The sequence below is a fragment of the Cricetulus griseus genome, assembly GCF_003668045.3.
Source record: "Cricetulus griseus strain 17A/GY chromosome 1 unlocalized genomic scaffold, alternate assembly CriGri-PICRH-1.0 chr1_1, whole genome shotgun sequence".
Taxonomy (NCBI): Eukaryota; Metazoa; Chordata; class Mammalia; order Rodentia; family Cricetidae; genus Cricetulus; species Cricetulus griseus.
The window spans coordinates 83,398,824-83,426,190 of record NW_023276807.1 but is presented as its reverse complement, the minus strand read 5'-3'; the positions used below and the strand labels follow the sequence as shown (position 1 = coordinate 83,426,190).

The window sequence follows — 27,367 nt, the reverse complement described above, 5'->3', positions numbered from 1 at the left end:
TAAATCCTTAGGAAAGGCAGCTTATTAACATTTATCACAGACTGGAGTAGTAGAACATAAATTAAAATGGTTGCTTACCTATTAAGACCCAGGTAGATCTTTTTTTAGGTTAAATTTGGTTCTAGCATATAGTACCTTTCCTCAGCTCTTTCCTCATTTCCAGAGTTTTCCTGTCTCAAACATAATAAGTTTTTTATTAAAAATATGTCAAGTATAGATAGAGAATTAAAAACATTTAGTACATCTGGAGAAAAGAAGTACAAAGAAAACAATAAACCTTACAAAAAACATGCTTTTGAAAATAATGTAGCTTAAACCAGGTGGTGGTTGCACATGCCTTTAATCCCAGCACTTAGGAGGCAGAGGCAGGCAGGTATTACTGAGTTCGAGGCCAGCCTGGTCTACAGAGTAAGTTCCAGGATGACCAGAGCTACAGAGAGAAACCCTGTCTCGAAAAACAAAGAAAATAATATACCTTAGGTTATTAATAAAAATAATAATCAGATGCAAGCTTGTCAGTGGTTTTAATAATTCTCCAATCAACAGAATAAATTAAGCTGTCTTAATATTGCTTTTGCTAGATGTGGTGGTGCTTTCTTTCATCCCAGTACTCGGGAAGCAGAGACAGGTGGATCTCTGAATTGGAGGGGAGCCTGGTCTACATAGATCTAACCAGATAGAGATGCATAATGAGATCCTGCATCACCCACACTCCCTGATTTTACAAGTGGACTAACAGAGACTTTTGAATATAAGAAATGAGTTTAGGTTTATGTATTTTCACATATCTCTGTGCTAGATCAGACAGTAGGTTGACAGTTTTGTAAAAATTTTATTTTGCTACTTTATCAAATAGTAGCTCTGTGATTAAGCTATGGAGAGTAGGGAACATTTTTCCCCTATTAATGACATATTTAATGTATATTTAGAGGCTCTATAATTTTATTAGCACCAAGAGGGGGCAAAGGTAAACCTGAAAAGCATATTCATATCTAACATTGTCCTTTTAGTTTGCTTGTTTTCTGTCCTAATTTCTGAAGCTTGTGAGAAATATTGCTTCCTGATATCTATGCCATTTGAGCCTGTTTTGTATCTTTGCTCTTTGAGTCACTTTTTATACTTTGTACATACATAAACCTCATTTGTTGTGCTGAAAGTGCAGTTTAATTTGGCCTAATCTTTTCAGTGGTCAGTTTTCTATAAGTGGGGCAAATGTTTCTTTAAAAAATGTTTTAGGGTGGGAGAGGTGGCTTAGTGGTTAAGAGTACTAATTGTTCTTGCAGAGGATCTGTGTTCAGTTCCCAGCATCCACATGACAGTTCTAAATCATACATAATTCAGATCAAGGAAGCACATGAAACACAGACATGCTTGCAAGCAAAACACTTAGACATAAATAAATATAAAAAAACATTATATTTGTGTGTGTGAGAGAGGGAGAGAATGATCTCTTTTCAGCTCACACTCCACAAATACACACACACACACACACACACACCTGCTCTCATGCAGTGAGATATGGAAAAGCATGGCTTTAGTATTTTTTCAAGTTGATTTTATATTTTTTTATATATATAAGATTAATTATCTGATGGAATTATAACTTTTTGTAGCTTATCCTATTAAAGATTTATAAATTGTGTGGTTTAAGAGGCCAAATATTAATTGTTCTTGTTTTAAATTAAGTGTCAGACACTAAAATGTTTTACATTTTTCTTATATTGTTTTGTTTACATTTACTTATAGATTAGGATATGGCTACATATCCCTGCTGTCATGCAGCATATTATACCTTTTAGAACGTATGTTATCAGGTAAGCCTATAAACTTTCTTCCCTCATTTATTAATTAAATAACTTTGTAACAGAATATAACAATTTTGTTGCTTTTGAAAAACCCTTGCATATATATCATAGGGAAGATTTTCAGTTTATACATAAGTATGTAGTAATTTCTATGTGTGTGTATGAGTTTATATTTGATATGTGTATATTGGCAAGTTATTTAATCTTGTTTTTACGTGTGAGTTTAGGAAGAATTAAATAGACTTATTGTTTTACTGAGTTCATTCAATAAGTAATTTTAAGCATTTTGTTAAGGAACAGCTTATTGAAAGTAATTTGTTTCACACGGTTTATAAGAAATCATCACAAATATTACAGGATAAATATCAGGAAAAAATATTAAGAGTATGAGAGGGTGGACTATAATTTTACATACTTGGTGGGGTGAGGCCTGAGGAGATACTCTGTTGGAAAACCATGTACACAAGTGTGAGGACCTAAGTCCATATGAAGACTAAAGACCCAGGCATGACTGCAGATATTGTAGGGGAGGTGAGAATTGGAGACTGATTCCTGGAAGTTCGCTAGCCACCTGTCCTAGCTTACTTGATGAAGTTTCAGGCAAATGAGAGACCCTTTCTCAAACAAAAATTGTTGGGCACCATAAAAATAATACCTCCAGCCTCTATATACTCAACTCATGTATACATGCGCACACACATAAATTACAGGAATGAGAGAGGTCTTTTGAAGAGGAATTGAATTTGAGTTTTATTGTTAGCCTAAGAAGGAAACCTAAAATAATGTATAGCTTAGATAAGAGCTGTGAGAGTACTAAGAATTAATTTTCTTGATTAAAAATCAGGAGTTCTTTGTACTTTTTTCTCATTCATTTTTAAAGTTTTGAAGTATTTACTCTTTTTCCTGATACATTTGGAGGTATTGCAGAATATCAGAGTATCAGGATAGCTCAGATGTGCTTAATACCTTATAAGTAAAGCAGTATGATAGGAAATGTGAACCAGCTACTCATAGGGTGTCAGGGGCATATGTTCTAAGAAAAAAAGAAAGAACATAGACTTAGAGTATGATGAAGAAGATCTTAGAAGTGGAGTGGTGTGAGCCTGTTGTGTAAGGGAGGGTGTAGTTATGATAACAGCTTCGAGTGCTCAGCAAGGGCAGATGATTCAGATCTTCGTAGGCCATTGTGAGTATTTGGGTTTTAGCAATGGTGACTCTAGTGAAGGTTTCAAGTAGATGAATAATAATTTTTTTGTTTGTTTTTCTTGTTATTGTTGTTGTTTTTTCGAGACAGGGTTTCTCTGTGGCTTTGGAGGCTGTCCTGGAACTAGCTCTTATAGACCAGGCTGGTCTCAAACTCACAGAGATCCACCTGCCTCTGCCTCCAGAGTGCTGGGATTAAAGGCGTGAGCCACCAACGCCCGGCGAATAATAATGTTTTTAAAAGACCACTTTGGCCTTTAATAAAATTCTTTTTTTAAATTCTATGGAGACTTTAGTAGAAGCTAAGGGACCAATTAAAAGTACAATACCATGTTGTAGACAGGAATTACATTAGTTATACCAAGATTATTGATGTCTATATTGAAAATATGCATATTATATGAAAATAAAATTACTAAGATTAGTAATTATGGGGCTATAAAGAAAAATAATAACATTACAGGTGTTGGAGAGATGTCTCGGTTGCTAAGAGTACCAACTGCTCATGTAGAGGACCTGGGTCCAATTTCTAGCACACGTAGTAGTTTACAGCTATCAGTAACTCTAGTTCAAGGTGTTCCAATGCTCTCTTTTAACTTCCACAGGCAACAAGCACACACACACACACACACACACACACACACGTAGGCAAAGTACACATAAATCTAATTTTAAAAAAATTAAAAGAAAAAAGTAACATTACAGATGAGTCCAATACTCACCCCTTCTTAGGTTTCTCTTTTGCTGTGGATGTCATTAACAGTGATGCAACAGACAGAAAGCATAGATGAGACTTTGTATTCCTTGTGAGACATTAATATGATGGCAAATTGAAAGCATGAGCTTATAGTTGAGAAGAAAATTATTTAGTTGTCAGCATAATGTCTGGCAAGTTTGCTTTGTGGGTACAGTGCTTGCTGCATAAGCATGTAGACTTGAGTTCAGATGTCTAGTTCAGATTATAAAAGAAGCAGAGCCAGTTTCCTTAACCATGTGTAACTCTAGTCCTAGGGGAATGGATGATACCTTCTTATAGCCTTTTCAGGCACCAGACATACAAGTGGTACTCAGACATACGTGCAGGCAAGACAAGCAGAAACACAAAATGAGGACATATTTAAATAAACAAATAATAAACAATAAAATGAAAAAATATATAAAAAATATAAAATAATAAAAAATGAATAAAAACATAAAAATAAGATAAAATGATAAAAAGTAATGTAGAGAGAAATTGAAGAAGATATCTCACATTGACCTCTGTCTTCCATCCACATGTATGTTGTATACACACACTCACATATACCACATATACTGCAGACATACACACCCCACAAAACATGAACAACAAACCCATACCCCAAATTATCAGCGTAAAAGCAGTACTTAGAAACAAGTAGAGCATACCAGGTCACTTAAAGAGAAAGCAAAGAAAGAAAATAAAGATGAGTCTGGGGTGAAGCCCTGTATCAGTTGCTTTTGCTATGTAAACAGACACCGCCCCCCCCATACCTACTGTTTTAAAGTAATAGGTGTTTATTATTTCTCATAGTTGGTAGGATAGATATTTCAACTGATTTAGACTGGCTTTGCTGAAACTGTGTGTTTGAGGGCAACTTTAATTGTTCTGTGATTTGCAGCCTAATTGGAGTTGGGAAATAGCATACTCATTCATGAAGTGCGCTAATTTGTGTCTCTTTTTTAGTGGTATGAGTGTTGTAATAGTAGAGGGGAAGCTCAGTGGCAAAGTCCAGACTTAGTAGTGTAAAAAATTAGATACCTTTTGATGGAAGGAGTAATAGACTCACATTTCAAACACTTCTTCATGTAGCAATAGGTGACATTTTTACAGATCTCAAGGTGTTGAAAGGTTGGATAACAAGAGAATGAATGCTCAGAGATGTAAGCCCTGACCTGAGAAAAACTTTAAAATCAGATGTTGGGTTTCAGAAAAAATAAAATTAAATAAAAGACATTATGTTTTGGATGTGCACCTTAACAAGGATTACCTGTGTCCCAGAAGGAAATGAGTTGTTTCTTATGAATTCAGCTGATACTCACTAAAATAGGGGCTGAAAATATGACAGATTTTAGAGAATAATAAAGCATTATGGAGGTACTGAACCCTATGAGAAATGACCTGTTTTTTTTTTGTTTTGTTTTGTTTTTTTTTTGCAATTGGCAGTTAACGTTGGACTTTCAGCAATGACATATTGTTATAGCTCATTTTTTTTTTAACTAGTAGAAATAGTTTAAATTGTAGCTAGCTAAATGGCTCAGTGGATGGAAGTACTTGAATCCTGATGCCTTGAGTTCCATCCACAGGAAGTAGTTCTTAAAGTTGTCCTCTGACCTCCATACCCGTATCATGGCACCTCCACATGCCCACACACACAATAAGTAAATATAAACATTTAAAACATAAAAGAGGAAAATTTAAGTTAAAAATAAATGTAAAGAATCCAGGGTCCTAATATATGAAATGGAGATCTGGAGCAAAGGAATGTTGATGACTTTCTATTGGGATTTTAGGGTTAGTGAGTTTTGTGTGTTTTCTGTTTTTGAATCATTCAGGTATTTATGCAAGCTCTCTGATCAGGAGTTACGACAGAGTGCAGCTCGTAACATGGCTGACTTAATGTGGAGTACAGTGAAAGAGCCATTGGATACAACACTATGCTTTGATAAAGAAAGCCTGGATCTTGCTTTTAAGTACTTTATGTCACCAACTTTGACCATGAGGTTGGCTGGATTGAGTCAGATAACAGTAAGCAATGTTTTCTTTGTTTTTGATAACTTCTTTGTTTGCTTGCTAGACAAACATAATAATGATACTATTGAAGGACTTTGTGAGGCTTAAAGCTATTTTATATGGATTATTTTGTATTGCGTTCACAAACAATTCCTGTATTTTCCTCTTTTAAAAATAAGACTACCGAGCATTAGAGAGATGGCTTAGGGATTAAGAGCATTTGCTGCCCTTGCAGAGGACCTGGGTTTGATTCCTGTTACTCATATGTAGCCTGACAACCATCTGCAACTCCAGTTCTCTTGAGTCTGGATGCCTGTTTCTGTTGGGCTGTTTACATATATGCAGGCAAAACACTCAGAAACATAAAATAAAAATAAATCTTTAAAAGTAAGAGGAAGCTTTGAATTATACTTTGTATCTGTTTGACTTCAGAGTCTCATTATTGTTACATGATATATCTTGTTTGTATTTATTTACTCATGTAGCCAGTGTCAAGGATGGTCTTGAATTCTTGCACTCAAGCACTAGCTGTCTGCTTCAGCCTGGATTATAGATGTGTACCACCACCCCACACATATGTATGTGTTGTATATGTCTATGTGTGTGAAGGTCAGAGGTTGATGTCTGTGACTTCCTTAGTTGCTCGCTCTCTCTCTCTTTGAAACAAGTTCTCTTTAATGAACCTGACATGGGTTCTACTTGGCCACTAAGCCCTGGTCATTCTTCTTGGCCACTTCTCTAGCACTGTGGTAAGCATGTGCTGTTTTACCCAGCTTTATTTTTAGGCTGGGGATCCAAACTAAGGTCCTCATGCTTGCATGGTAAGTACTACTGAGCCATTTTCCTGTCTGTCTGTTTGTCTTTCTCTTTCTCTAACTTCCTTTCCCCTTCCCCACCCCCCCCTCTGTTATGTAACCTCAGACCAACCTTGAAGTCACTATGTAGCCAAGGCTGGTTTTTTTTTATTGTTTTATAATCAATAAAAATAATTTATTTTTACATTTATAATTAAAATGCAATCACATCATTCTGCCCTTCCCTTTCTTCCCTCTAATGTATCCCATAATCCCCTTTCAATGTGATAGCCATTTTCCTTTATTATTGTCATATAGATAATATCTATCTATCCTATCTATCTATCTATCTATCTATCTATCTATCTATCTATCTATCTAAAACTATATAAATATAACTTGCTGTGACCATATTTGTTGTTTGTGTGGATGTAGTTTCAGGGCTCTTCCCTTTATATTAGAAAACCTAACAGGGCTCATCTCTTGAGAACCTAATTCTCTCTCAGCAGTCAATAGCTGCCTGTAGTTCTTAGTCTAGGGATGAGACACTGTGAGATTCTTCGATGGTTCTGGATTAGCATGTCTAATTAATTAATTATGGTCATTGCTCAGCCATTGGTTAAGCAGACATTCTATTAAAGACACAGCAAATTTCTTGGTATTCTGACTCTCACAATCTTCCCACTCCTTTTTCTGTGATGTTTCCTGAACATAGGGTACAATATTATGTTGCCAGTGTATCCAAGAGGTGGGGCTCCCCACAATACATTGATATTTGCATTGTGTACGGTTGTGGCTTCCATAAATTATTTTTAGATATTTTCACACGTGTACAACTCTCTCCCTACTTCCCTAAGCTCCCTGCCATATCCTTCTCCTCACATATCACATTTCACATTCATGACTATTCATTTTGTTTTGCTACCTATTGTGATTAGTGTTTACAGTCCATGTAACCATGGGTTTCAATCTATCTGTTGAAGTCTGGTTGGCTCACCAAGGCTGGTTTTGACCTGATCCTTTTGCACTTCTTGACTGCTGGGATTCCAGGAGTGTGCTACTGCACCTGATTTTTTTTTTTTTTTACATTTTTATATTATTGTTGTTTGTAAAAAAACATACTATGATGAATTTGACCCAAGGTTTGACTATACAACCCAGGATGGCCTAAAACTCACGATTTCCTCCTCTGCTTACTGACTTGAATTATAGGGGTGGGGACAGCTATGCCCTTCCACTTAGCATTTTAGGACAGAAAAGTAATTGGCAATAATTTTCCAGAGTTAGTGATAATAGCAGAAACAAATTTTAACTGACAGCAGTATGTTTTGTACATTATTAAGTACTGTTTAAGATGGGGGAAAATCAATTTAAAGTCTGTGTTTTTGAATATCTAGAAGACGTGGTGATAGGCGAACACTTTGCATGTTGTATGAACTATTTGTTGAAAATAGTTGACTGCTGTAGAATGGATGTGCTTTCTTAGTTTGCTGTGGTCTTCACTAGCTTTTACTTTCCATTTCTTATTTTTTGTAATGTCAGCACACTAAAGATCTAAAGTGATCTAATTTTGCCTAGGTGTTGGGTTTTCTAAGCACAGAAAATGCTTCTTAACATTTTCCCAAGTCATTTTTGCCTAGGAAGCCTAATGACCTGATTTTTCTACCTAGATTGGATTTACCTCTTTTTCCTTACTCAGCTTTATTTTCTTGGATGTGTTTAATGAAATAAAGCATAAATGTCCCTTTTGCAAAGAAATTTAGTATTTAACATGATAAAGTAATATACTCAAGTTTTTTTGTCTTACATTTTATAATTGTAATCTTATCAGTTGTGATCTATATATGTAACAAGTTTATTGTGTTTCTGACCATTTGCTAACAAGTTTTTTTTTTGTTGTTGTTAAAAAAGACAAACCTTAATTTCTTTTCTTTGATCTTAGAATCAGCTTCATACTTTCAATGATGTGTGCAATAACGAATCATTGGTATCAGACACAGAAACGTAAGTAGGAGCATTGGTTGATATAGAGTTATCCTTTTTTAAAAAACTGTAGCTCTGGCTGTTCTGGAACTCACTGTGTGGACATGTTTGGCCTCAGATCTGTCTGGCTCTGACTCGTGAATGCTGGGATTAAAGGTGTATAACACTATGTCTGGCTGAAGTATAACATATTGTTACTGTTTATATAGTAAATACAGTTGTGACTTTATTTGATTTGAAGTGTTTATTGGAAATCTCTATTGTGGCTTACATTTGTATGGAACAGACAATATGATAAAACTTCGTTTTGTTTTTTTTTTTTTAAATGCACACCTCAGTGCTGGCAAGATGCTTAGTGGTTTGAAAGTTGCTTCCAGAGGACTCAGGTTAAGTGACTCAGACTGCCACTCCTGACCTCTATGAGCAGCAGTGTACAGCAAAATAATTGTAGGGCTGGGAAAATGGCTCTGTGGGTTAAGTACTGGCCTTGTAAACTCAAAGACTGGAATTTGGATCACCACTCCACATAGAGTGCTAAATGGGCCTTGCTGGAATCCTGGGGCTGGGAAGGCAAAGACAGGGCATCCCTGGAACAATTTGAATTGGTGAGTTCTTGGTTCAATATATAAGATAGAGTGCAGTTAGGGGAAGACACTCAGCATAAACCTCTAGTCCCCACATGTGTGCATCCATATATATGCATGCATATGCACCATCCACCTGAATAGAAATGCAGCACACACAGTGTACAATGTGCCAGAAGATTGTTTGGAATGTAGCATGCACAAAGGTCATAGGTTCAATCCCTAGAACATACCTGCCTGCCTTCCACAAGGCCCAATGAAAAATAATGTTGCCATATAATCTCATTTACATAAATTATGGAGACAGAAAGTAGACTAAAAGCTGGAATGAGAATAAGGATTGACTTACTGCAAATGGATTAGCAAATGGTTTTTTTTCTGAAGTGATGCAAATGTTTATTAAAATGTGTTGAAAACATTTCATTCAAAACAGGTAAATTTTGTATGTGTAATATGTATATCTTAGGGGCTGGAGAGATGGCTCAGCGGTTAAGAGCACTGGCTATTCTTCCAGAGGTCCTGAGTTCAATTCCCAGCAACCACATGGTGGTTCATAGCCACCTTAATGAGATCTGGTGCCCTCTGCTGGCATGTAGGCAGAAGACTGTATACATAATAAATAAATAAAATCTTTTTAAAAAAATGTGTATCTTACAGTTTTGAAAAATACTCAGTTTGCTCTCCAACAGTACTAACACATTCTTTTTCTATTTGCTCAAATTTTCTCATGCTGTTTATACAATATCTTATCAGTTGGAACTATCTCTTTACCTACTACTAGTTTTTAAGACTTAAGGTAAATGTTCATTCTAAAAATGACCTACCTTTGCCCAAAACAAACAGATTTTTTCTTTTTGTTTTGCTTTTCTTGAGACAAGAGTCACTATGTAGCTTTGGGTATCCCAAAACTGATTACTATAGATCATGATGGACTCAAATATAAGGTGATGCTCCTGCTTCTACCCCTAAGTGCTAGAGTTGAGGTTTTATTTTATTTTGATGGATTTCATATATTATCAAAATTTAATCTGATAGGTCATATCTTGAGTAGAAGTACCCAGAAGTAGTTAAAATATATTAGTAGTATTGTTTTGGTGTTTTTTTCTGTGCACTCTATAATTAATTATATGCCTATGATTGTATATATACAATACAGTGAATGAAGAGGTAATATAATTGTATATATCACCTCTGCATTCATTAGTGAACACTTCATTGATATTAGGAAGAAGAAATGTAGTTTGTTCTTGGGTACAATTCTTAATGTGTTCATCTCTTAGGTAACTACTTCCTACTTTGATTAACTCATTATAGAAGTGGTATTGTGAAGTCTTTCCAAAATGCTCCAGTGCCTACTGTGGAAATTAACACCTGGGAACAAAGTCTAAGATGTGGTTGTCTTACCTGGGTAGCTGGTGTTGTTACTTTAACTTTTCAGTTAATTGTTTATAAATTCAGGGCATGTTTATTTTAGTTATGCTTTGTAGTATTGTGAATGATTTTTATATTTCCTTGTATTATATGGAGTTAAATTTAGGTTTTCTGTTGTGTATTTTTTTACACATGAGAAAATTGCTTTAATAATTATTTTTTCAATCATTTGGTCTTAGGTCCATTGCAAAGGAACTTGCTGACTGGCTTATTAGCAACAATGTAGTGGAGCATATATTTGGACCAAATTTACATATTGAGGTTTGTGGAGAATTATATTGGTTATGTAATATATAAAGGTACTTAAAAAAATAACTACACTAAGTTTTCTTTTTTTAGATTATTAAGCAGTGCCAAGTGATTTTGAATTTCTTGGCAGCAGAAGGACGATTGAGTACTCAGCATATTGACTGCATTTGGGCTGCAGCACAGGTGATACTAACATTTCATATTTACTTAACACTTTTTAAAAATGTTTTAAATGCTACTATTTATGAAAGGAAACCAAGATATGAGAAAGATGTGATAGGAACCTCTGGGTTTGGGTTGAGTTCATGTGTTATTGTGTAACTGATTTAATATAGGCTATTAGAATCATTAGAACTTAAGGAAACTGCTCAGTTTTAATAAAGAGACATTTTCCTATTATTCCCCTATGCCCCCCTCCCCACCTCGTGGTTGCCTCCCTGCCTCCTTTTCTCCCTCCCTCCCTGCCTCCTCCCTGCCTCCTTTCCTTGCTTCCAACCAGGGTCTCACTATGTAGCTCTGGATGGCCATCCACTGCCTTATTCTCCTGAGTGTTGGGATTAAACATTTTTGATGTTCTGCTATTTTTTTCCACAAATCTAAAATGTAAAAGTAAATATTAAGTATGGCTGGAGAGATGGCTCAGAGGTTAAAATTACTTGCTATTGGAGGTCTCAGGTGTTGGTTCCCAAACCCAGGTCAAGTGGCTTGCAAATGCCTGAGAAAACTTGCACGCACATGTCATACACTCGAACAGAAATCCACATGTACATATTTAAAAATAGCGAGCCAAAAGTCCAATAGCCATCTCCTTAGTTTCTACATGATACTGGTCCCAGAATCCCCCAAATACCAGAAGTATTTGTCATTTTCTTTGCCTTAGATTTTTAAGAAGCTTTTTTAATCCTCTTTGCTAAGTCAGACATACACATAGCTCACTATATATATTTTTGTTTTTTGTTATAAGTAATGCATACCAACAGACTTGTGTTTTATTTTTTATTCTCAGTTTCATTTTTCTGAAAACATACTTCTATATAAATGAGGCTACCACAGAACTAAGCTTTCCTTAGCTTCCTGAGTGTAGGGTTTATAGGCATGAGCTAACAGTTTAAACCCAGGTGTCTTTCTGTGTGTCTGCCTAATCTAATCTATCATTAAATAGTTTATAAAAGATTTCTCTTTAATTTATGTGTGTTTGTGTGTGAGCCTATATGTGTACCATGTGTGTGCAGACGTCTGTGGAGGCAAAAAACTGGTGTTGTGATGCAGTTGTGAGCGTCTGTGTTAGTGCTGGGAGCTGGACCCAAATATTCTGCAAGAGTAGTATGCACTGTTAATCAGGGAGCCATCTCTGTACCCTGGTTAATATTCTTTTTAAGACTGTGGTGTGTCATTATTTAGATGAGGTATAATTAATCAATTCCATTTATGGACATGTTTTCTCCTTGTCATTCTATTATAAAGGATACTGTGATAGTATCTGCTAGTTATTTGTTACTCATGCAAAATTTTTATATAGGATTAATTCCTCCTGAGGTAGAATTAGTATGCTAAAACATGAGCTTTTCTTGTGAATACTAATAGGGCAGAGCCACTTTTTCCTCAGCTTCCTTTGGCTACTGTCATTAAGCCTGATTTTTTTTTTTTTTTTTTTTTTGCTAATTTGATGTATGAGAAGAGATAATTAGTAATTTATTTTGAATTTATTGTATCATGAGTGAAGTTGAGCTAGTTTTTATTTTCTGGGAATATCTGCTTATATTCTTGGATGTTTATTAGTTGCTTTGTGTATCCTTTTTTAAACATTTATTTGTTTGAGGTGGGGCTCATTTGCCATGGCATGTACATGAAGTCAGGACAACTTGTGATTATTTCTATCAACTGTGTCTTGGGAATCAAACTCAGATTAGGCTTGGTGGAAGATGTCTTTTCTCACTGAATCATCTTGGTGATCCTTGGGTCATTTATTTTTTTGATAGTGTGTATGTGGTGTTCATACTCAAACCCAGTTCCTCTTGTATCTGGACAAGTGTTTGCTAAAGTGAATGTCATTTGATTTTAACTTTTTAAATAATTCATTTTTTATTACTTTAGTTATGTATATATGTGTATATCTTGGTGTGGGTGGCTGGGTGCATTGGATTGCCTGGAACTAGAGTTATAGGAGGTTGTGAGGTGTCTGACGTGGGTGCTGGGAATGGATCTTGGATCTTCTGGAAGAGCAGTGAGTGATCTTAACTTCTGAGCCATATCTTCAGCCCCTATGTATTCATTTTATTTATCTATGCCTACACAACAATGGTATTCATTTTAAAGTTTGTGATTGAATGTTTTCTGGCCTGTGACATTTGTGTTATAAGATGCTTTTATTTCTTTAAGATTAATTATTCTCAGCCGGGCGTTGGTGGATCACGCCTTTAATTCCAGTACTCGAGAGGCAGAGGCAGAGGCAGGTGGATCTTTGTGAGTTCAAGACCAGCTCGGTCTACAAGAGCTAGTTCCAGGACAGCCTCCAAAGCCACAGAGAAACCCTGTCTCGAAAAAGAAAACAAAAACAAAACAAAACAAAATTATTATTCATCTACTTGAAACCTTCACTAGAGTCACCATTGCTAAAACCCAAATACTCACAATGGCCTACGAAGATCTGAATCATCTGCCCTTGCTGAGCACTCTAAGCTGTTATCATAAAAAGATTAATTATCCTCTTGATTTTTCCTGTGTATTTTTGTTGGCATTTTATATTTTCATCTTGCGTTTGATTAAAATTTATTTTTGTTTAAGGTATCATATATGATCCAATTTTTCTTTTTTTTTCAGTTTTTTAAAATTTGAATTAGAAACAATATTGTTTTACATGACAATCCCAGTTCCCTTCTCCCTCCCATCCTCCCCTACCACCCCACCCCAACCAAAACCCTACCTATCATATATCCTTTCTTCTATTCTTCCCCAACTCAACCTTTCTGCTCCCTCATGACCTCTGCATCCTTCCTCTTCTTCCCTTCTCATTCTCCTAGCTCCCTCTCCCCTCTTCCCGTGCTCTCAATTTGCTCAAGGGATGATCCAATTTGTCTATTATTTATTTTATGTATTTCACCCAGATTCATTTGTTCAGTAACTCATCATTTCCTCACTGACATCGGTACCCATTTAATTTTGGTTGTTTTGTAAAGTTTATAGACTGCCTTACTTACTTGTTTGTATAGTCATGGTATATGTCAGGGATTGCTTACTTTATGGTCTATAGTCTGGGTCTTCTTTCACATTCACATTCTTACCTATCCCCTAACTCCCCTTGGGCTAGTGATTCTCAACCTTCTAATGCTCCACCCTTTAATATAGTTCCTCATGTTGTGGTGACTCCAGCTATAAATTTTTTTTTGTTGCTATTCATAACTGTAATTTTGCTACTGTTATGAATTGTAATATAGAAATATCTGTGTTTTTCAGTGGTCTTAGGTGACCCCTGTGAAAAGGTTGCTTGACACCCCCCCCACCCTCAAAGAGGTCTCGACCCACAGGTTGAGAACCACTGCCTTATGGTCTTACACATTAAATAACATTTTCTCTCAATATATAGACCTGGCTACCCTGGAACTGACTATGTAGACCAGGATGCCCTCAAACCTTAGAGGTCTGCCTTCCTCTGCCACCACACCTGGCTAAAATAACCTGCTTTATCTTTTTTCATCGGTTAGGTTTAAAGTCTATTGTTTGATATACTGCAGTGTAGATCCTTTCTTTTTCCATTTGCATTTGCTTTGTAATAATTTTTTGTCATTCTTTCATCTTAAAACAGTCTTTGCTTAATGGCAAGGTCTTTTTTGGAGACACAAATGGATGAATCCTGTCTTTTCATCTAATTTGCTAGTCTCTATCTTTTTTTTTTTTTTTTTTTGGTAGCCAGGCAGTGGTGGAGCTCACCTTTAATTCCAGTACACAGGAGGGCAGAGGCAGGTGGATCTCTGAGTTCGAGGCCAGCCTGGTCTACAGCCAGGGCTATACATAGAAAACCTGTCTTGAAAAAACCAAAACAACACAAGCAAAGTTTTTATATGTATGGTTGTTTTGCCTGCATGTTATGTCTGTGTGCCATCTGCATCCAGTACCTATGGAAGCCAGAAAGAGGGTATTGATCCCTGGGACTGTAGCTACAGGCAGTTGTGAGCTTCCATGTGGGTGCTGGGAATTAACTTTGAAGAGTATCCAGTCCTCTTACCACTAAGCCATCTCTCAATCGCTAGCCTGTGTCTTTTAATTTGAGAATTAAAACCTTTAATAGCTATGTTAATTAAAACCACTAGTAATTATAGTTATTATAGTGGAAGGTGTTCCTTAATTCTTTTTCTTATGTTCATTTTATAGTTTTGATGTTTTACTAATTATCATTTGACTACAGTTGCAACATTTTTTTTTTTTTTTAAGATTTATTTACTGTGTGTACAGTGTTCTGTCAGTATGTTTGTCTGCCTGCTAGAAGAGGGTATTGGATCTCATTATAGATGGCTATGAGCTACCATATGATTGCTGGGAATTGAACTCAGGTCCTCTGGAAGAGCAGCAACCAGGGCTCTTAAACTTTGAGCCATCTCTCCAGCCTGCAACATTTTTTTTTTTTTTTTTTTAAATACCTCTTATTCTCTTTGAGTCTAATTAGTTCTTTGGGGTATCCTCTTTAGAGTTGGCTTAGTGGTCATAAACGTCCTTAGACCACTTTTGTCATGGAATATTTTTCTTTCCCTATCGATTATGACTGTTTTGCTGGGGTATAGTAACCTGGGAAGGTCTTTCAAAACCTGGAAATTTGTATTTTTACGCCCTTCTAGGTCTTAGGGTTTCTGTTGGGAAAACAGTTGTTACTGTGATAAGATGGCCTTTGTGTCTTGGGTTTTTGGTCTTGTAACTCTCAATATATTTTTAAAATTAATTATACTTAATATTTCAATTATATGATATAGGGAGGTTTTTGTTTTGTTTTGCTTTTTTTTTTTTTTTCTCCTAGCCCTGTGCATTTGCTGCTGTTCTGATGCCTTTTGTACTTGGATGAACCTCCTAACATTTGGGTATTTGTCTTTTTGCTTAAAATGAAAATACTTTCTGTGCCTTTATTTTGTTTAAATGATAGTTTGTCATATATTACAATGCTGATCCTTGTCTTTTCCTTCTGTGTTCTTAATTCGTAGATCTTGTCTTTTCATTGTATCCCACAGTATTTTCTGTTCATACTTGAAAAAGCTTTTTTTCCCTACCCGAATATACTGCTTACTCTAACTTCTCTTTAATCCCTGATATTCTATCTTCCCTATAATCCATTTTGTCGAGGAGGCTTTCTAATGAGCATTTTTTAGTTTCTTTCTCCATATTTGTATCTCTTTATTGAATATAATTTTCATATCCTTTGTTGACTATTTTATTCAGTGTGTGTTCTTTTGAAAGCCATACAGGAGTTTATTCATGGCCTTTTTCATTTCTTTAAACATTTTTCAATGTTCTTTTAATTCTTTGGAATTGTCTAATTGGTTAAATTTTAGGCCATTGGTAGATTTTGGAGAAGTGTTGTGCTCCCTACCTTCTTTGAATATGCTTTGTTTCTTCGTTTCAAGTACATTTGGAGTTTATTATTCCAGTTAATGCAGATTTTAAGCCTAGGGTTAATAGAGGAAAAAATGTTCAATTAGAAAGTAAGATACCCTTGAGAACATGGGTATGGAATTCTCAACAGTTAGTTGCCTCTTTTAAACATTAGCCTTTTTTGTTTGTTTTATGTGTGTGGATTTTTTGCCGGACCGTATGTGTGTGTACCACTTACATGCCTGGTTCCCAAAGGGCCATGAGGGAGTGTCTGATGCCCTGTAACAGGAATTAGAGAAGGTTTTGAGCCACTGTGTAGGTTCTAGGAATCAAATCCAGGTTCTCTGGAAGAGCAGCCAGTACTCTTAACTGTTGAGTTATTTCTTAGCCCATATTTTTTTTAATTACTTTGACTTTTTCTGTATGGAGGTTATTAATGTATTCTAATTAATTTCAGGAGGTGGGAGTCACTTTCCCTTGGTTTTTCATGTATTTGTTTTTGGGGACTAGTTATTTGGGATTCAGTCATTTTTTTTTTGTTTGTTTGTTTTCTTTTAATTCTGTCTCTGTGGTGTATTCGAGTATATACATGCTCATTTGCTTATAGTTATGCACAAGTATGTACATGTGAAAGCCTGAGGTCCATATTAGTTAGGTGTATTCCTTACTTGCTCTCTACCTGTATTTTTGTATTTTCTGGATGCATGGTTTCTCATTTAACCTGGAGGACACTTAATCAGCTAAACTAGTCTGGCCGCAGTCCCTGGGGACTCTTGTGTCTCTTTGATGGTTTTAGGGTTACATGTGCACTACCATGCCTAGCTTTTTACATGAATGCTGGGCATGTGAATCATGGTCTCATACTTAGAATGTGTGTGCTTTATTGACTGGATTTTTTGTGAGGGTAGCAAGTGCCATCTCTGTAGCTGCCCTAATTCTTTCTTGTAACTCGTACCTATGTTTGAACCCCTGTAGTGTATTTTTATATTTCAGCTGTGGTACTTTTCAGCTCTAGGTGTTCCTTTAACTTTTTGCTTTGTAATTTCTGTATGCATGATCTTTTGTTTGTGCATTGTATTCTTGAAGAATTTTTTAAATCCCCTTTTAGAGTTGGGAAGGGCATGTATGTGGAGGTGAGAGAACAAATTGTAGATCTCTTCTCTCTCCTTACACCATGTAGGTATTGGGGATTGAGCTCGGGTTGTCAGGCTTGGCTGCAAGCATATTTAGCTGCTAATCAATCTTGCTGGCCTTCATTGCCTTTATTTGTTTATTTATTAATTTATTTTTGGCTTTTTGAGACAGACAGGGTTTCTCTGTGTTGCCTTGGAGCCTGTCCTGGAACTAGCTCTTATAGACCAGGCTGGTCTCAAACTCACAAGAGTTCTACCTGCCTCTGTCTCTCAAGTGCTGGGATTAAAGGCGTGTGCTACTACCAACCAGTCCAGAATTTTTTATATCATTTGGTTTGTTAGTAGATTATTTTGAGAATAATTACTAGTGTGTTCTTTAGAAATTGTAAATAATTGTAAAAATTTTAGTAAGTGGAATAGAAGCTGCCTGAAAACATTTTGCATCTTGCATGGTTTTTAATTTTTAAAAACATTTTATGAATTATTATTGATTTATTTATTTTTTTTTTTGAGATAAGGTCTCTGTGTTACAGCCTGACTTTTCTGGAGCTGTCATTATAGAACAGACTTCCTCTGTCTGCCAAGTGCTCTGATGAAAGGCGTGCGCACCACTGCCTGACTTTTTTTTTTAATTATTTATTTTTATTTCATATGTATTTGTGTTTTATCTGTATGTATGTCTGTATGAAGGTGTCAGATTCCCTGAAATTGGAGTCACATGTAGCAATCAACAACCATGTAGGTTCTAGGGATTGAACCCCAGTCCTCTGGTAGAGCAGCCAGGTGCTGATGAGCCATCTCTCTAGCCCTCTTCTTGGTTTTAATTGCCTCTTATAGTCATTTAAAAAATATTTATTATTATGTATATAGTATTCTGTCTGCATGCATGCCTGCATGTCAGAAAAGGGCATTGGAAATCATTATAGATGACTGTGGACTGCCATGTGGGTGGTGGGTGGTGGGAATTGAACTTAGAACATCTGAAAGAGCAGCCAGTGCTCCTAACCTCAATGTTGTTAACCTGTGAGCCATCTCTCAGCCCTATAGTCATTATTTTTAGTATTCATGATCAAACCAGGGTTTCACACTCTAACATGTACTCTATCTGTGAGCTATTTCCCTAAGCCCTTTTAGATTTTTTATATTAATGATACTGGAATCTTTTTTTATATTAGACTTCTGAAAATTTAAATATTACATGCTTCCCATTTCTGACTAGAGATGTTTGTTTGCTTAAGATAAGTCAGTTCAATTTTGTTTTCAATTTTTAAAAATAGGCCCATTTATGTTATTCAGCAATTAGTCTTTTACCAATATGTAAAATTTTTGTTGACTTTACAACCTAGCTTTTTAATATGATCAATTAATTAATTTTCTCAGGGGAACTTGTTAAACTTTGTTTCCTTATTTTATAGCTGAAGCACTGTAGTCGATATATTCATGACTTATTTCCCTCACTCATCAAGAATCTGGATCCTGTACCACTTAGACATTTACTTAATCTGGTCTCAGCTCTTGAGCCAAGTGTTCATACTGAACAGGTAATGCATTGAGAATATATTCATATATTTTGTTTCCTACACATCATTTTGCTTAGTTGTTCAGATAGTTTTGATTGTAGTTTATGTACTGATTAAATTTCATTTAGAATTTTTAAAGGTGCTAAATTTCTTGTATGTCTGCCCCAGATCCTCTAACCTTAATCTTTCTCTTTTAGACACTTTACTTGGCATCCATGTTAATTAAAGCTTTGTGGAATAATGCACTTGCAGCTAAGGCCCAACTATCTAAACAGAGTTCGTTTGCATCTTTATTAAACACTAATGTGCCCATTGGAAATAAAAAAGGTTAGTCATATATATTATGATTTTAGATAACTTGTACAGGCTTATGCCTTTATTACTAAGGTGTCAAATATTTTCTGCTAGTGCAGTTTTAACACTAGTAATCTGAAAATTCAAAACACTCAAATCCTACATCTTTACTTTTGTAACTATCACCTTCTAGACATAAGTGTACTGCAGATAATATGTGAAGCTATTTTTGGCCTGAAAATGAAAGTTTTGTATAAGAAATACATGAATTATGGGGCTGGAAAGGTGGCTCAGTAGTTAAGAGCACTGGCTGCTCTCCCATATGTCCTGAATTCAATTCCCAGAAACCACATGGTGGCTCACAACCATGGGATCCAATTGCCCTCTTCTGTCATGCAGGCATATATGCAAATAAACACTTACATCCATAAAATACATAAATAAATCTTTAAAGAAGTATATGAATCAAAGATAAATTTTGTGTTTAGACTTCTAGAATTTTAGAATAAGCACAACCGAGACATATTAAAATCCTGTGCATTTTAGATAAATGATACTCAACGTGTACTCACAAGTTTTCCTTCATTTTAAGTGAAATTGGGATGGGATTCCTATTTGGAATAGGAAATAGGCTATGTATCAAATGATTAATAAAGTAGTTTTGGTTAATGTTTTTTATTTAACCTTCAAACAATGTACATTTTTTCAGAAGTTTGTAAATTTTCTCATGTTTGATTTTTTTTGTGGAAAAAGAACAAAGTGTTCTGCTAGAGGCAATCTTAAGATTAAGATATAACAGTTCTCTTTTTGGTTTTTGTATATCTTTTTTCTAACTTATTGGTTGCATGTATGTGTAATTTTGAAGGAGTATCTAAAACTTTCTGCACTTAAGCCCAGTCTTTTTACATTATATACTGTTTTTCTGTACAGACACCCACAATAATAACAGGTTTCCCTATATGTATCTTACATACATAAACAATGTCTGTGCTGCCTCAGAAAAGCTCAGTCACTTAGATGTTTCCCTCCTGTTTTTTCGTTTTCCTTCAGAAGAAGAAGAGCTGAGAAGAGCAGCTCCTTCACCTTGTAAGTTGAGCCTTAGAAATGCATGACAGTGTGACTTGGAGTTTTGGTGATCTTTGAACTCATTGGTTTTATGTAGTGTATATGTTTATGCAGTGTATGCTCAAGCCACAATTTTACCTTACCTTTTTGTTTTGTTTTCAACTCTTAAGCCTGCTTGACAGCAAACAACTATACCACTGGGCTATAGCCCCATATTTCATCTTACCAGTTTGTTTAAATCATTAGTAGCTAGATTTTATTTGAGATTATGTTTGTCTTCTTTAGAAACAACAAATTTAGAGCTTGTTATTTTTGGCTGGTTAGCATAAGCTTTGATAAGTAACTCAAGGAATCAAAGCTTGGTGTCTTATCAGATACATGCTAATTTAAATTAGAAATAAAAATTTAAAAATCTATTTTAGGGTCTCCTGCAGCAAGTCCTCAAAGTAGTGACAACAGTGATACACATCAGAGTGGAGCCAGTGACATTGAAATGGATGAGCAGCTTATTAATAGAACCAAACATGTGCAGCAGCGACTCTCTGACACAGAGGTGAGTAAATGCATTGTCTCCTGTAATAGGATTTAGAAAATCTGTGCTGTGTTTGTTCTTTGAACTGGGGACATAAATACCACTCTGGGATTTCTTTGCATAGCACTTTGGACGTCCTTTGAGGTTTATATTTATTTGTATTCAAACAAATATGGCAGGACTGCTACCAGCATATTTAATGTTTGTTTCAGTCAGCCTGGTCTGCAGAGCAAGTTCCATTTTCCGGATAGCTAGGGCTACACAGAGAAACCCTATGTTGAAAAACCAACCAACCAATCAACTAAACAAACAAACCAAAATGCTTGTTGTGGGGCATAAAGATATCTAAGAGATAAAGATACTTGCCATCAAATCTGACAAACGGAGGATCCCTGGGATCCACAGTAGAAGAGAAGCAACTCCTGCAAGCTGTCCTTGGTCTCCACATCATTCCATAGCACATGTGCATAGAATCACTCACAATAAATAAATGCAATGTTTCAAACATATTAACACACTATCTGCATGCCAGTTTTTTTTTCAGTGGTCTGGATTTTTAAATGTATTTGTTTGTAAATATAGGAATCCATGCAAGGAAGTTCTGATGAAACTGCTAACAGTGGTGAAGATGGAAGCAGTGGTCCTGGTAGCAGTAGTGGGCACAGTGATGGATCTAGCAATGAAGTCAATTCAAGCCATGCAAGCCAGTCAGCTGGCAGCCCTGGAAGTGAGGTGCAATCAGAAGACATTGCAGACATTGAAGCCCTTAAAGAAGAAGATGATGATGATGATCATGGTCACAATCCTCCCAAAAATAGTTGTGGTACAGAACTTCGAAATAGAAAGTTAGAAAATCAAGCGGGCATTTGCTTGGGGGAATCCCAAGGCACATCTGAAAGAAATGGGACAAACAGTGGAACAGGAAAGGACCTGGTTTTTAATACTGAGTCATTGCCATCTGTAGATAATCGAATACGAATGCTAGATGCCTGTGCTCACCCTGAAGACCCAGAGCATGATATTTCAGCGGAAATGAGTTCTGCTCACATAGCACAAGGTTCTCAGGAGTCTTGTATCACACGAAGCGGGGACTTCCTTGGGGAGACTATTGGGAATGAATTGTTTAATTGTCGGCAGTTTATTGGTCCACAGCACCACCACCACCACCACCACCACCACCACCATCACCACCACCACCACCACCACCACCACCACCATCATGATGGGTAAGCATGCTTGAAAATAAATGCTCTATTTGTATTTCTTGTAGTGAAATACTGTTACTACTTCTTCAATTACTATTTATTTTAGTTAAGTATTATTTAGGAGTAATATAATGCAAAAATACAAATGTAATTCTCAAATAGATAATGTTAAGCTTATTGTCATCAACTTAAAAAATGCAAAATGAAGGTCAAGAATGTGATTGCTGCTAGTGTACCTCAAGGACCTGAGTTCAATCCACAGGACTGAAAAAAGGCTCATTTTAGTTATATATTTTATTTATGCAAGTAATACCTAAAAGATCATAACCTCATTAACCAATATAAAAACTGAATGCTTTTCATTTTCTATTTAAGTATTCACTATCACATGTATGTTTTCTTTTGCAGAGCTTGGAATTAAATCCAGTGCTTTGCAAATGTTATGCAAGCATCTGATACCTAGCTATATCCTTGACTCCCCTTAGTTCATATTGCTAAAATCATAATACATCTCTATTTAAAATGGCCATTTTTCTCCTGTGTAATTGCCACATGGACATAGCAAATATTGTACTAAGTAGCATAAATTTGTATCCTCCATTCTTTTTATAGAAATTTCATGAAAGTACATGCAAGATTGCTTGTGGAAACTCAAATGTTGATGAAAAACATTGACCTTCTAATTTTAGAATACTAGTAAGGATAGCTGTGGTAAATGGTTTTTGTGTTTGTGAAATATATTTATTGTATTTAACCATAAATGATTCTGATACTTGTAGTATTAGGTAGGACTAAGTTTTTATTTTCTTATTCCTTTTTTTACTGTGTAGACCAAGCTGTCTTCAAACTCATAAGAGATCTACCTGCCTATGCTTGGAATTCCAGGCTTGTGTCACTATCCTTGTAAACCTTTTTAAAAAACTAAAACCAAACAACCAAAAAACTATCATGGCACCATGCCTGGAAACCTTTTTAATAAAAAAAACCAAAAAAACAAACTATCTTGGGCTACTGTGATTGCCACAAATGTGTAATTAGTTTTTAACTTGTCAATTATTGTCAGTATCACTTTTGGGTTGATGGTGAGACAAATGTTCTGTTTATCAGGATAAATTTTCTTAGAAAGACTTGCTATTTTACTAGATTTTCCAGAATTCAGATTAGTTAAATGAATTATATATGTATATATGTTATATTACTTCCATTTTATTCTCATCATAAAAGCATTCAAAATTTTAAGGGTCTGTTCCTTTAATTTTTGTGATGATGTATTTTTATTTTATGTACATTGGTGTTTTACTTGCATGTATGTCTGTGTGAGGGAGTTAGATCCCTTAGAACTGAGTTATAGATAGTTGTGAGCTGCCATGTGGGTGCTGGGAATTGAACCTTGGTCCTTTGAAGAACAGGCAGGGCTCTCAACTGCTGAGCCATCTCTCCAGCTCAAGGCAGTGTTTTTCTTCTTGATACAGTTGTTGTTTTGAACTAGATGATTCTTTTGTTTTGAATTCCTGTCTGAATACTTCCTGGATAGTTTGTGCTTTTGCAATATCCTCAGCTCTGTTAGTAGATGCCAGTAGCCTATCATTTGTAAAAATAACAAAAATAAAAAATGTAGACATTGTTAAATATCTCTGTGGGAGCCAAATCACCACTAATTAGAACATTTGGCTTTTACCTCGTATTATAGATGTACATATTACAAATTGTCCCTAGCAGTACTCATGATGACCATAAAGTAGATAGTGTGGGATAAAACAAAGGTGCAGTCAGTACATTTAGTTTCAAAGATTGGATTTTTTATATACTGACTCATTTAATATTAAAAACTCAAAATTGTTGATCTTAAATGTTTACCACACAAGTTTTACTAATTGAAATTTTCCTTAAGCCGTTTCTATATTCTGTAGATACGATATGAATTGTGAGGCTTTGTATTAATCCTGACCTTTTCTTTTTTTTTTTCATCATTTTGTCTCAATCTTGAAAAATATCCAGTGTGATATTACTTTAGAAATATGTGCCACTTAAACAGCTCTTTGTTAAGTTAAAGGAAATGAATTTGAGAATTGAAGTTTTTTTGTGGTACTGAGGATTAAATGCAACGTGCAGTTCATGTTGTTTGTGGTGTACTGTTGATCTATACTTTGAGTTCTCCTCAAATAATAACTTCCCTAAATTGTTGCCTTAAGTTGGAATGTTTTCTATTACCTACTATATCATTTGATAATGCACTTGCATGAGCAAATATAAAGAAAACTTATGGTTTCACATTGTAAAATTGAGTTTATGTAATAGTACATAGTGAGTATTACTAATATTAACTAAAATGGTTCTTTTTGAAATTGTTGTAATGAGGTATGTTAATATGCATATATTATAGACTATGATGGATATACATTATAAAATTAACTAGAACATATGTTGGAGTCTGTAGTTTTAGTTTATTTCTCAATATTTCATATTGTTAAAATGTTTCAACCTACCTATTCTACACATGCCACACAGCTTTATTTCTGATTGTGGAATACTTTGTACTAAATGTCATAGGAGAGATTTAAAAAAAAAAAAACAGTTTATAGCAATGCATACTATCGTACTTCTATAATCTCAGTACTCAATAAGGCTAAGGCAGGTGGATCTCTGAGTTTGAGACTAGTCTGGTCTATATAGTGATTTCCAGGATAGCCATAGCTACACAGCAAGACTGTTTTTGGAAAAACAAGTAAAACAATTGTTTATGATATTTGATTAAATTTATAGTTTCAATGGCTAGACATAGCTCAGTGGTAGAATGCTCACATAGCCTGTAATAGGATCTGGGTTTAAGTCACTAGCACCAAATGAATAAACAGATAAAAATGTGTATAATTACTAAGTTTATGGTTTTCTGTGTGTTGTAGACATATGGTTGATGATATGCTAAGTGCAGATGATGTCAGTTGCAGTAGCTCGCAGGTCAGTGCAAAATCAGAAAAAAATATGGCTGATTTTGATGGTGAAGAGTCTGGATGTGAAGAGGAACTAGTTCAGATAAATTCACATGCAGAACTAACATCTCATCTCCAACAACATCTTCCCAATTTAGCATCTATTTATCATGAACATCTTAGTCAAGGTAAGATTCTATAGTAAGTAAATATTACCTTGATCAAACCAGGACTAATTTAATTGCGTGGCTAAAAAGAATAAACTGTTAATGTTATATTTAAATGGTTTTGACAAAATAACTTAAAGAACAGCCTTTTTTTTTTTTTTGTCAACATAATAGAACCATGTATAAGTACTCTATCGTGGGAATAAATGAGGCCTTTTTGTTTATTTGTGCTACTGGGGTCTTAGAAGCAAGTGCTCCTTGTATTTTTAGCAAATATTCTGTTGAGTATATTTTCATCCAATGATGTTCAACTGAGAAAGACAATGCATATTAATGATAAGTAAAGTATATATTCTGGAAAATGTATTTAAGGTACATTTTATTTTTAGAAACTTAAGACCCACAGATAAATACAGCAGAAAAGATCATCACATAGTATGTATGATTCCATTTCTGTGAAGTGTCTAGAGTGATCAGATTTAGAAAGACAGAGGTACAGATTGCTTGGCATTAGGAAGGGTTGGGAAGATAAAAGAACACTCACTGTTCTTCATCTGGTAATGCAAATGTTTGAGAAATGGTTGATCAGATCACTCTAAATTGAATTTAAGTAATAGAACCTGACCAGATTTGAAAGAATGGAGACAAAGGTTAAAGAGTAATAGAGCTATGCCTGTAGTCCTATCACTTAAGTAGGGAATCTTAAAATTTGAGGCCAGCTTGTACTATATAGAAAGCAAGCCTCTATCTCCATACAACAAAATAATAGAAAAAGGTGATGATTGAGTAAAAGAATAAGGGAGAAAGAGGAAAAAAATAGAAGAAAAAGGGAAAATAATTTTTAGAACTGGCAATTTAAAGATATTTAACCCTTTTCTTGATAATATAGCATCAACACATACCAGTGCTAAACCAATTTAGGTTTTGGAATTATAGAGCACTTACAATATAAGCAAACCAGGTAGATTGGATTTTTCATAAAAGATCATCACCAGACTGTAGAAATAGTATTGTTGTGGTTATGTTGTTTCAAAGTAGTTTGAGACCAGGAGAATGAATTTGATGCCATGTTTATCAAATTGTTACTATTCCTTTTTTTTTTTTTCCCCCCCGAATTTGGTTGTTTGAGTTTTTCTGTGTAGCTTTGGAGGCTGTCCTGGAACTACCTCTTACACACCAAGCTGGTCTCAAACTCAAGAGATCCGCCTGCCTCTGCCTCCCAAGTGCTGGGATTAAAGGCATGTGCCACCAACGCCTGGCTACTTACTTCCCTTTTAATTAGCTAGTGTTTTACACACATTTTTTAAATATATGAAGTTAGATTTTAATGCTCCAAACTCATGTTAACAAAAGTTTTAGTATTCTAATGAACCCCTCACACACATTGAGACAAATAGTTAAATTTGCAGATGGCATACAGCTTATATTCTCAGGTTGTCAGAAGGTTGATGTAGGATGATTTCCATAGCTGAATAATCTGAAGTCAACTTGAACAGTATAGTTAAAACACTTCCTCCAAAACAACAAAAAACTTAGACAAAAGATTTGAAATGATTATAGTATATAGTATATATTATATCCTAAATGAGTTACATACTAGAATGGATAAATTTCAGGACTGACATTAAAAATGTACAACGGGGACTGGAGAGATGGCTCAGTGGTTAAGATCACTGACTTGTCTTCCATAGGACCTAGATTCTATTGCTAACACTCATGGGGTGTTCACAAATGTCTGACAACTCCAATTTCAGGGGATATGGCTCCCTGCTACGCACGCACGCACGCACGCACGCACGAACGCACGCCCGCAGGCACGCAAAACACCAATGTTCATAACATCAAAATAAATCCTAAAAAAAATTAAAAGAATGTACAACAGTAGGAAGTGACTTTGGAGAACTGTTTTATTAAGAAGTCTCATTTGTTATATTAGAATCTTTTGATTAAGTTGGCTGTTGAAGTAAATCATCCAATATATTGTTTTAAAAATGATTTTTATGTGTGTGGGTTTTTGCCAGCATGTATGTCTATGCACAATGTGCAAGCGCTGCCATTAGAGGCCAGAAGATTTTATCATACTGGACTGGAGTTAACAAAACATTTGTGAATCACCTGTGGGTGCTGGCAATCAAATCTGGTTCCT

At 35.3% G+C, this 27,367-nt stretch overlaps 1 protein-coding gene across 4 annotated transcripts in view; it reads left to right on the top strand.

Annotated features, from left to right (window-relative positions):
• The window catches only part of Usp34 (ubiquitin specific peptidase 34), a 185,301-nt gene that overhangs the window by 39,722 nt on the left and 118,212 nt on the right, over positions 1–27,367 (top strand). For 3 of the 4 annotated variants that reach the window (XM_027388017.2, XM_027388015.2, XM_027388018.2), the window contains 11 exons: positions 1,747–1,814; positions 5,583–5,775; positions 8,497–8,558; positions 10,732–10,813; positions 10,892–10,984; positions 18,924–19,049; positions 19,226–19,355; positions 20,373–20,408; positions 20,810–20,940; positions 21,502–22,145; positions 25,028–25,242. In XM_027388017.2, coding sequence (XP_027243818.1) covers positions 1,747–1,814; positions 5,583–5,775; positions 8,497–8,558; positions 10,732–10,813; positions 10,892–10,984; positions 18,924–19,049; positions 19,226–19,355; positions 20,373–20,408; positions 20,810–20,940; positions 21,502–22,145; positions 25,028–25,242 — 1,780 coding nt within the window. The remainder of the gene's footprint in view (positions 1–1,746; positions 1,815–5,582; positions 5,776–8,496; positions 8,559–10,731; positions 10,814–10,891; positions 10,985–18,923; positions 19,050–19,225; positions 19,356–20,372; positions 20,409–20,809; positions 20,941–21,501; positions 22,146–25,027; positions 25,243–27,367) is intronic. The other variant, XM_027388016.2, reaches the window with a different exon arrangement.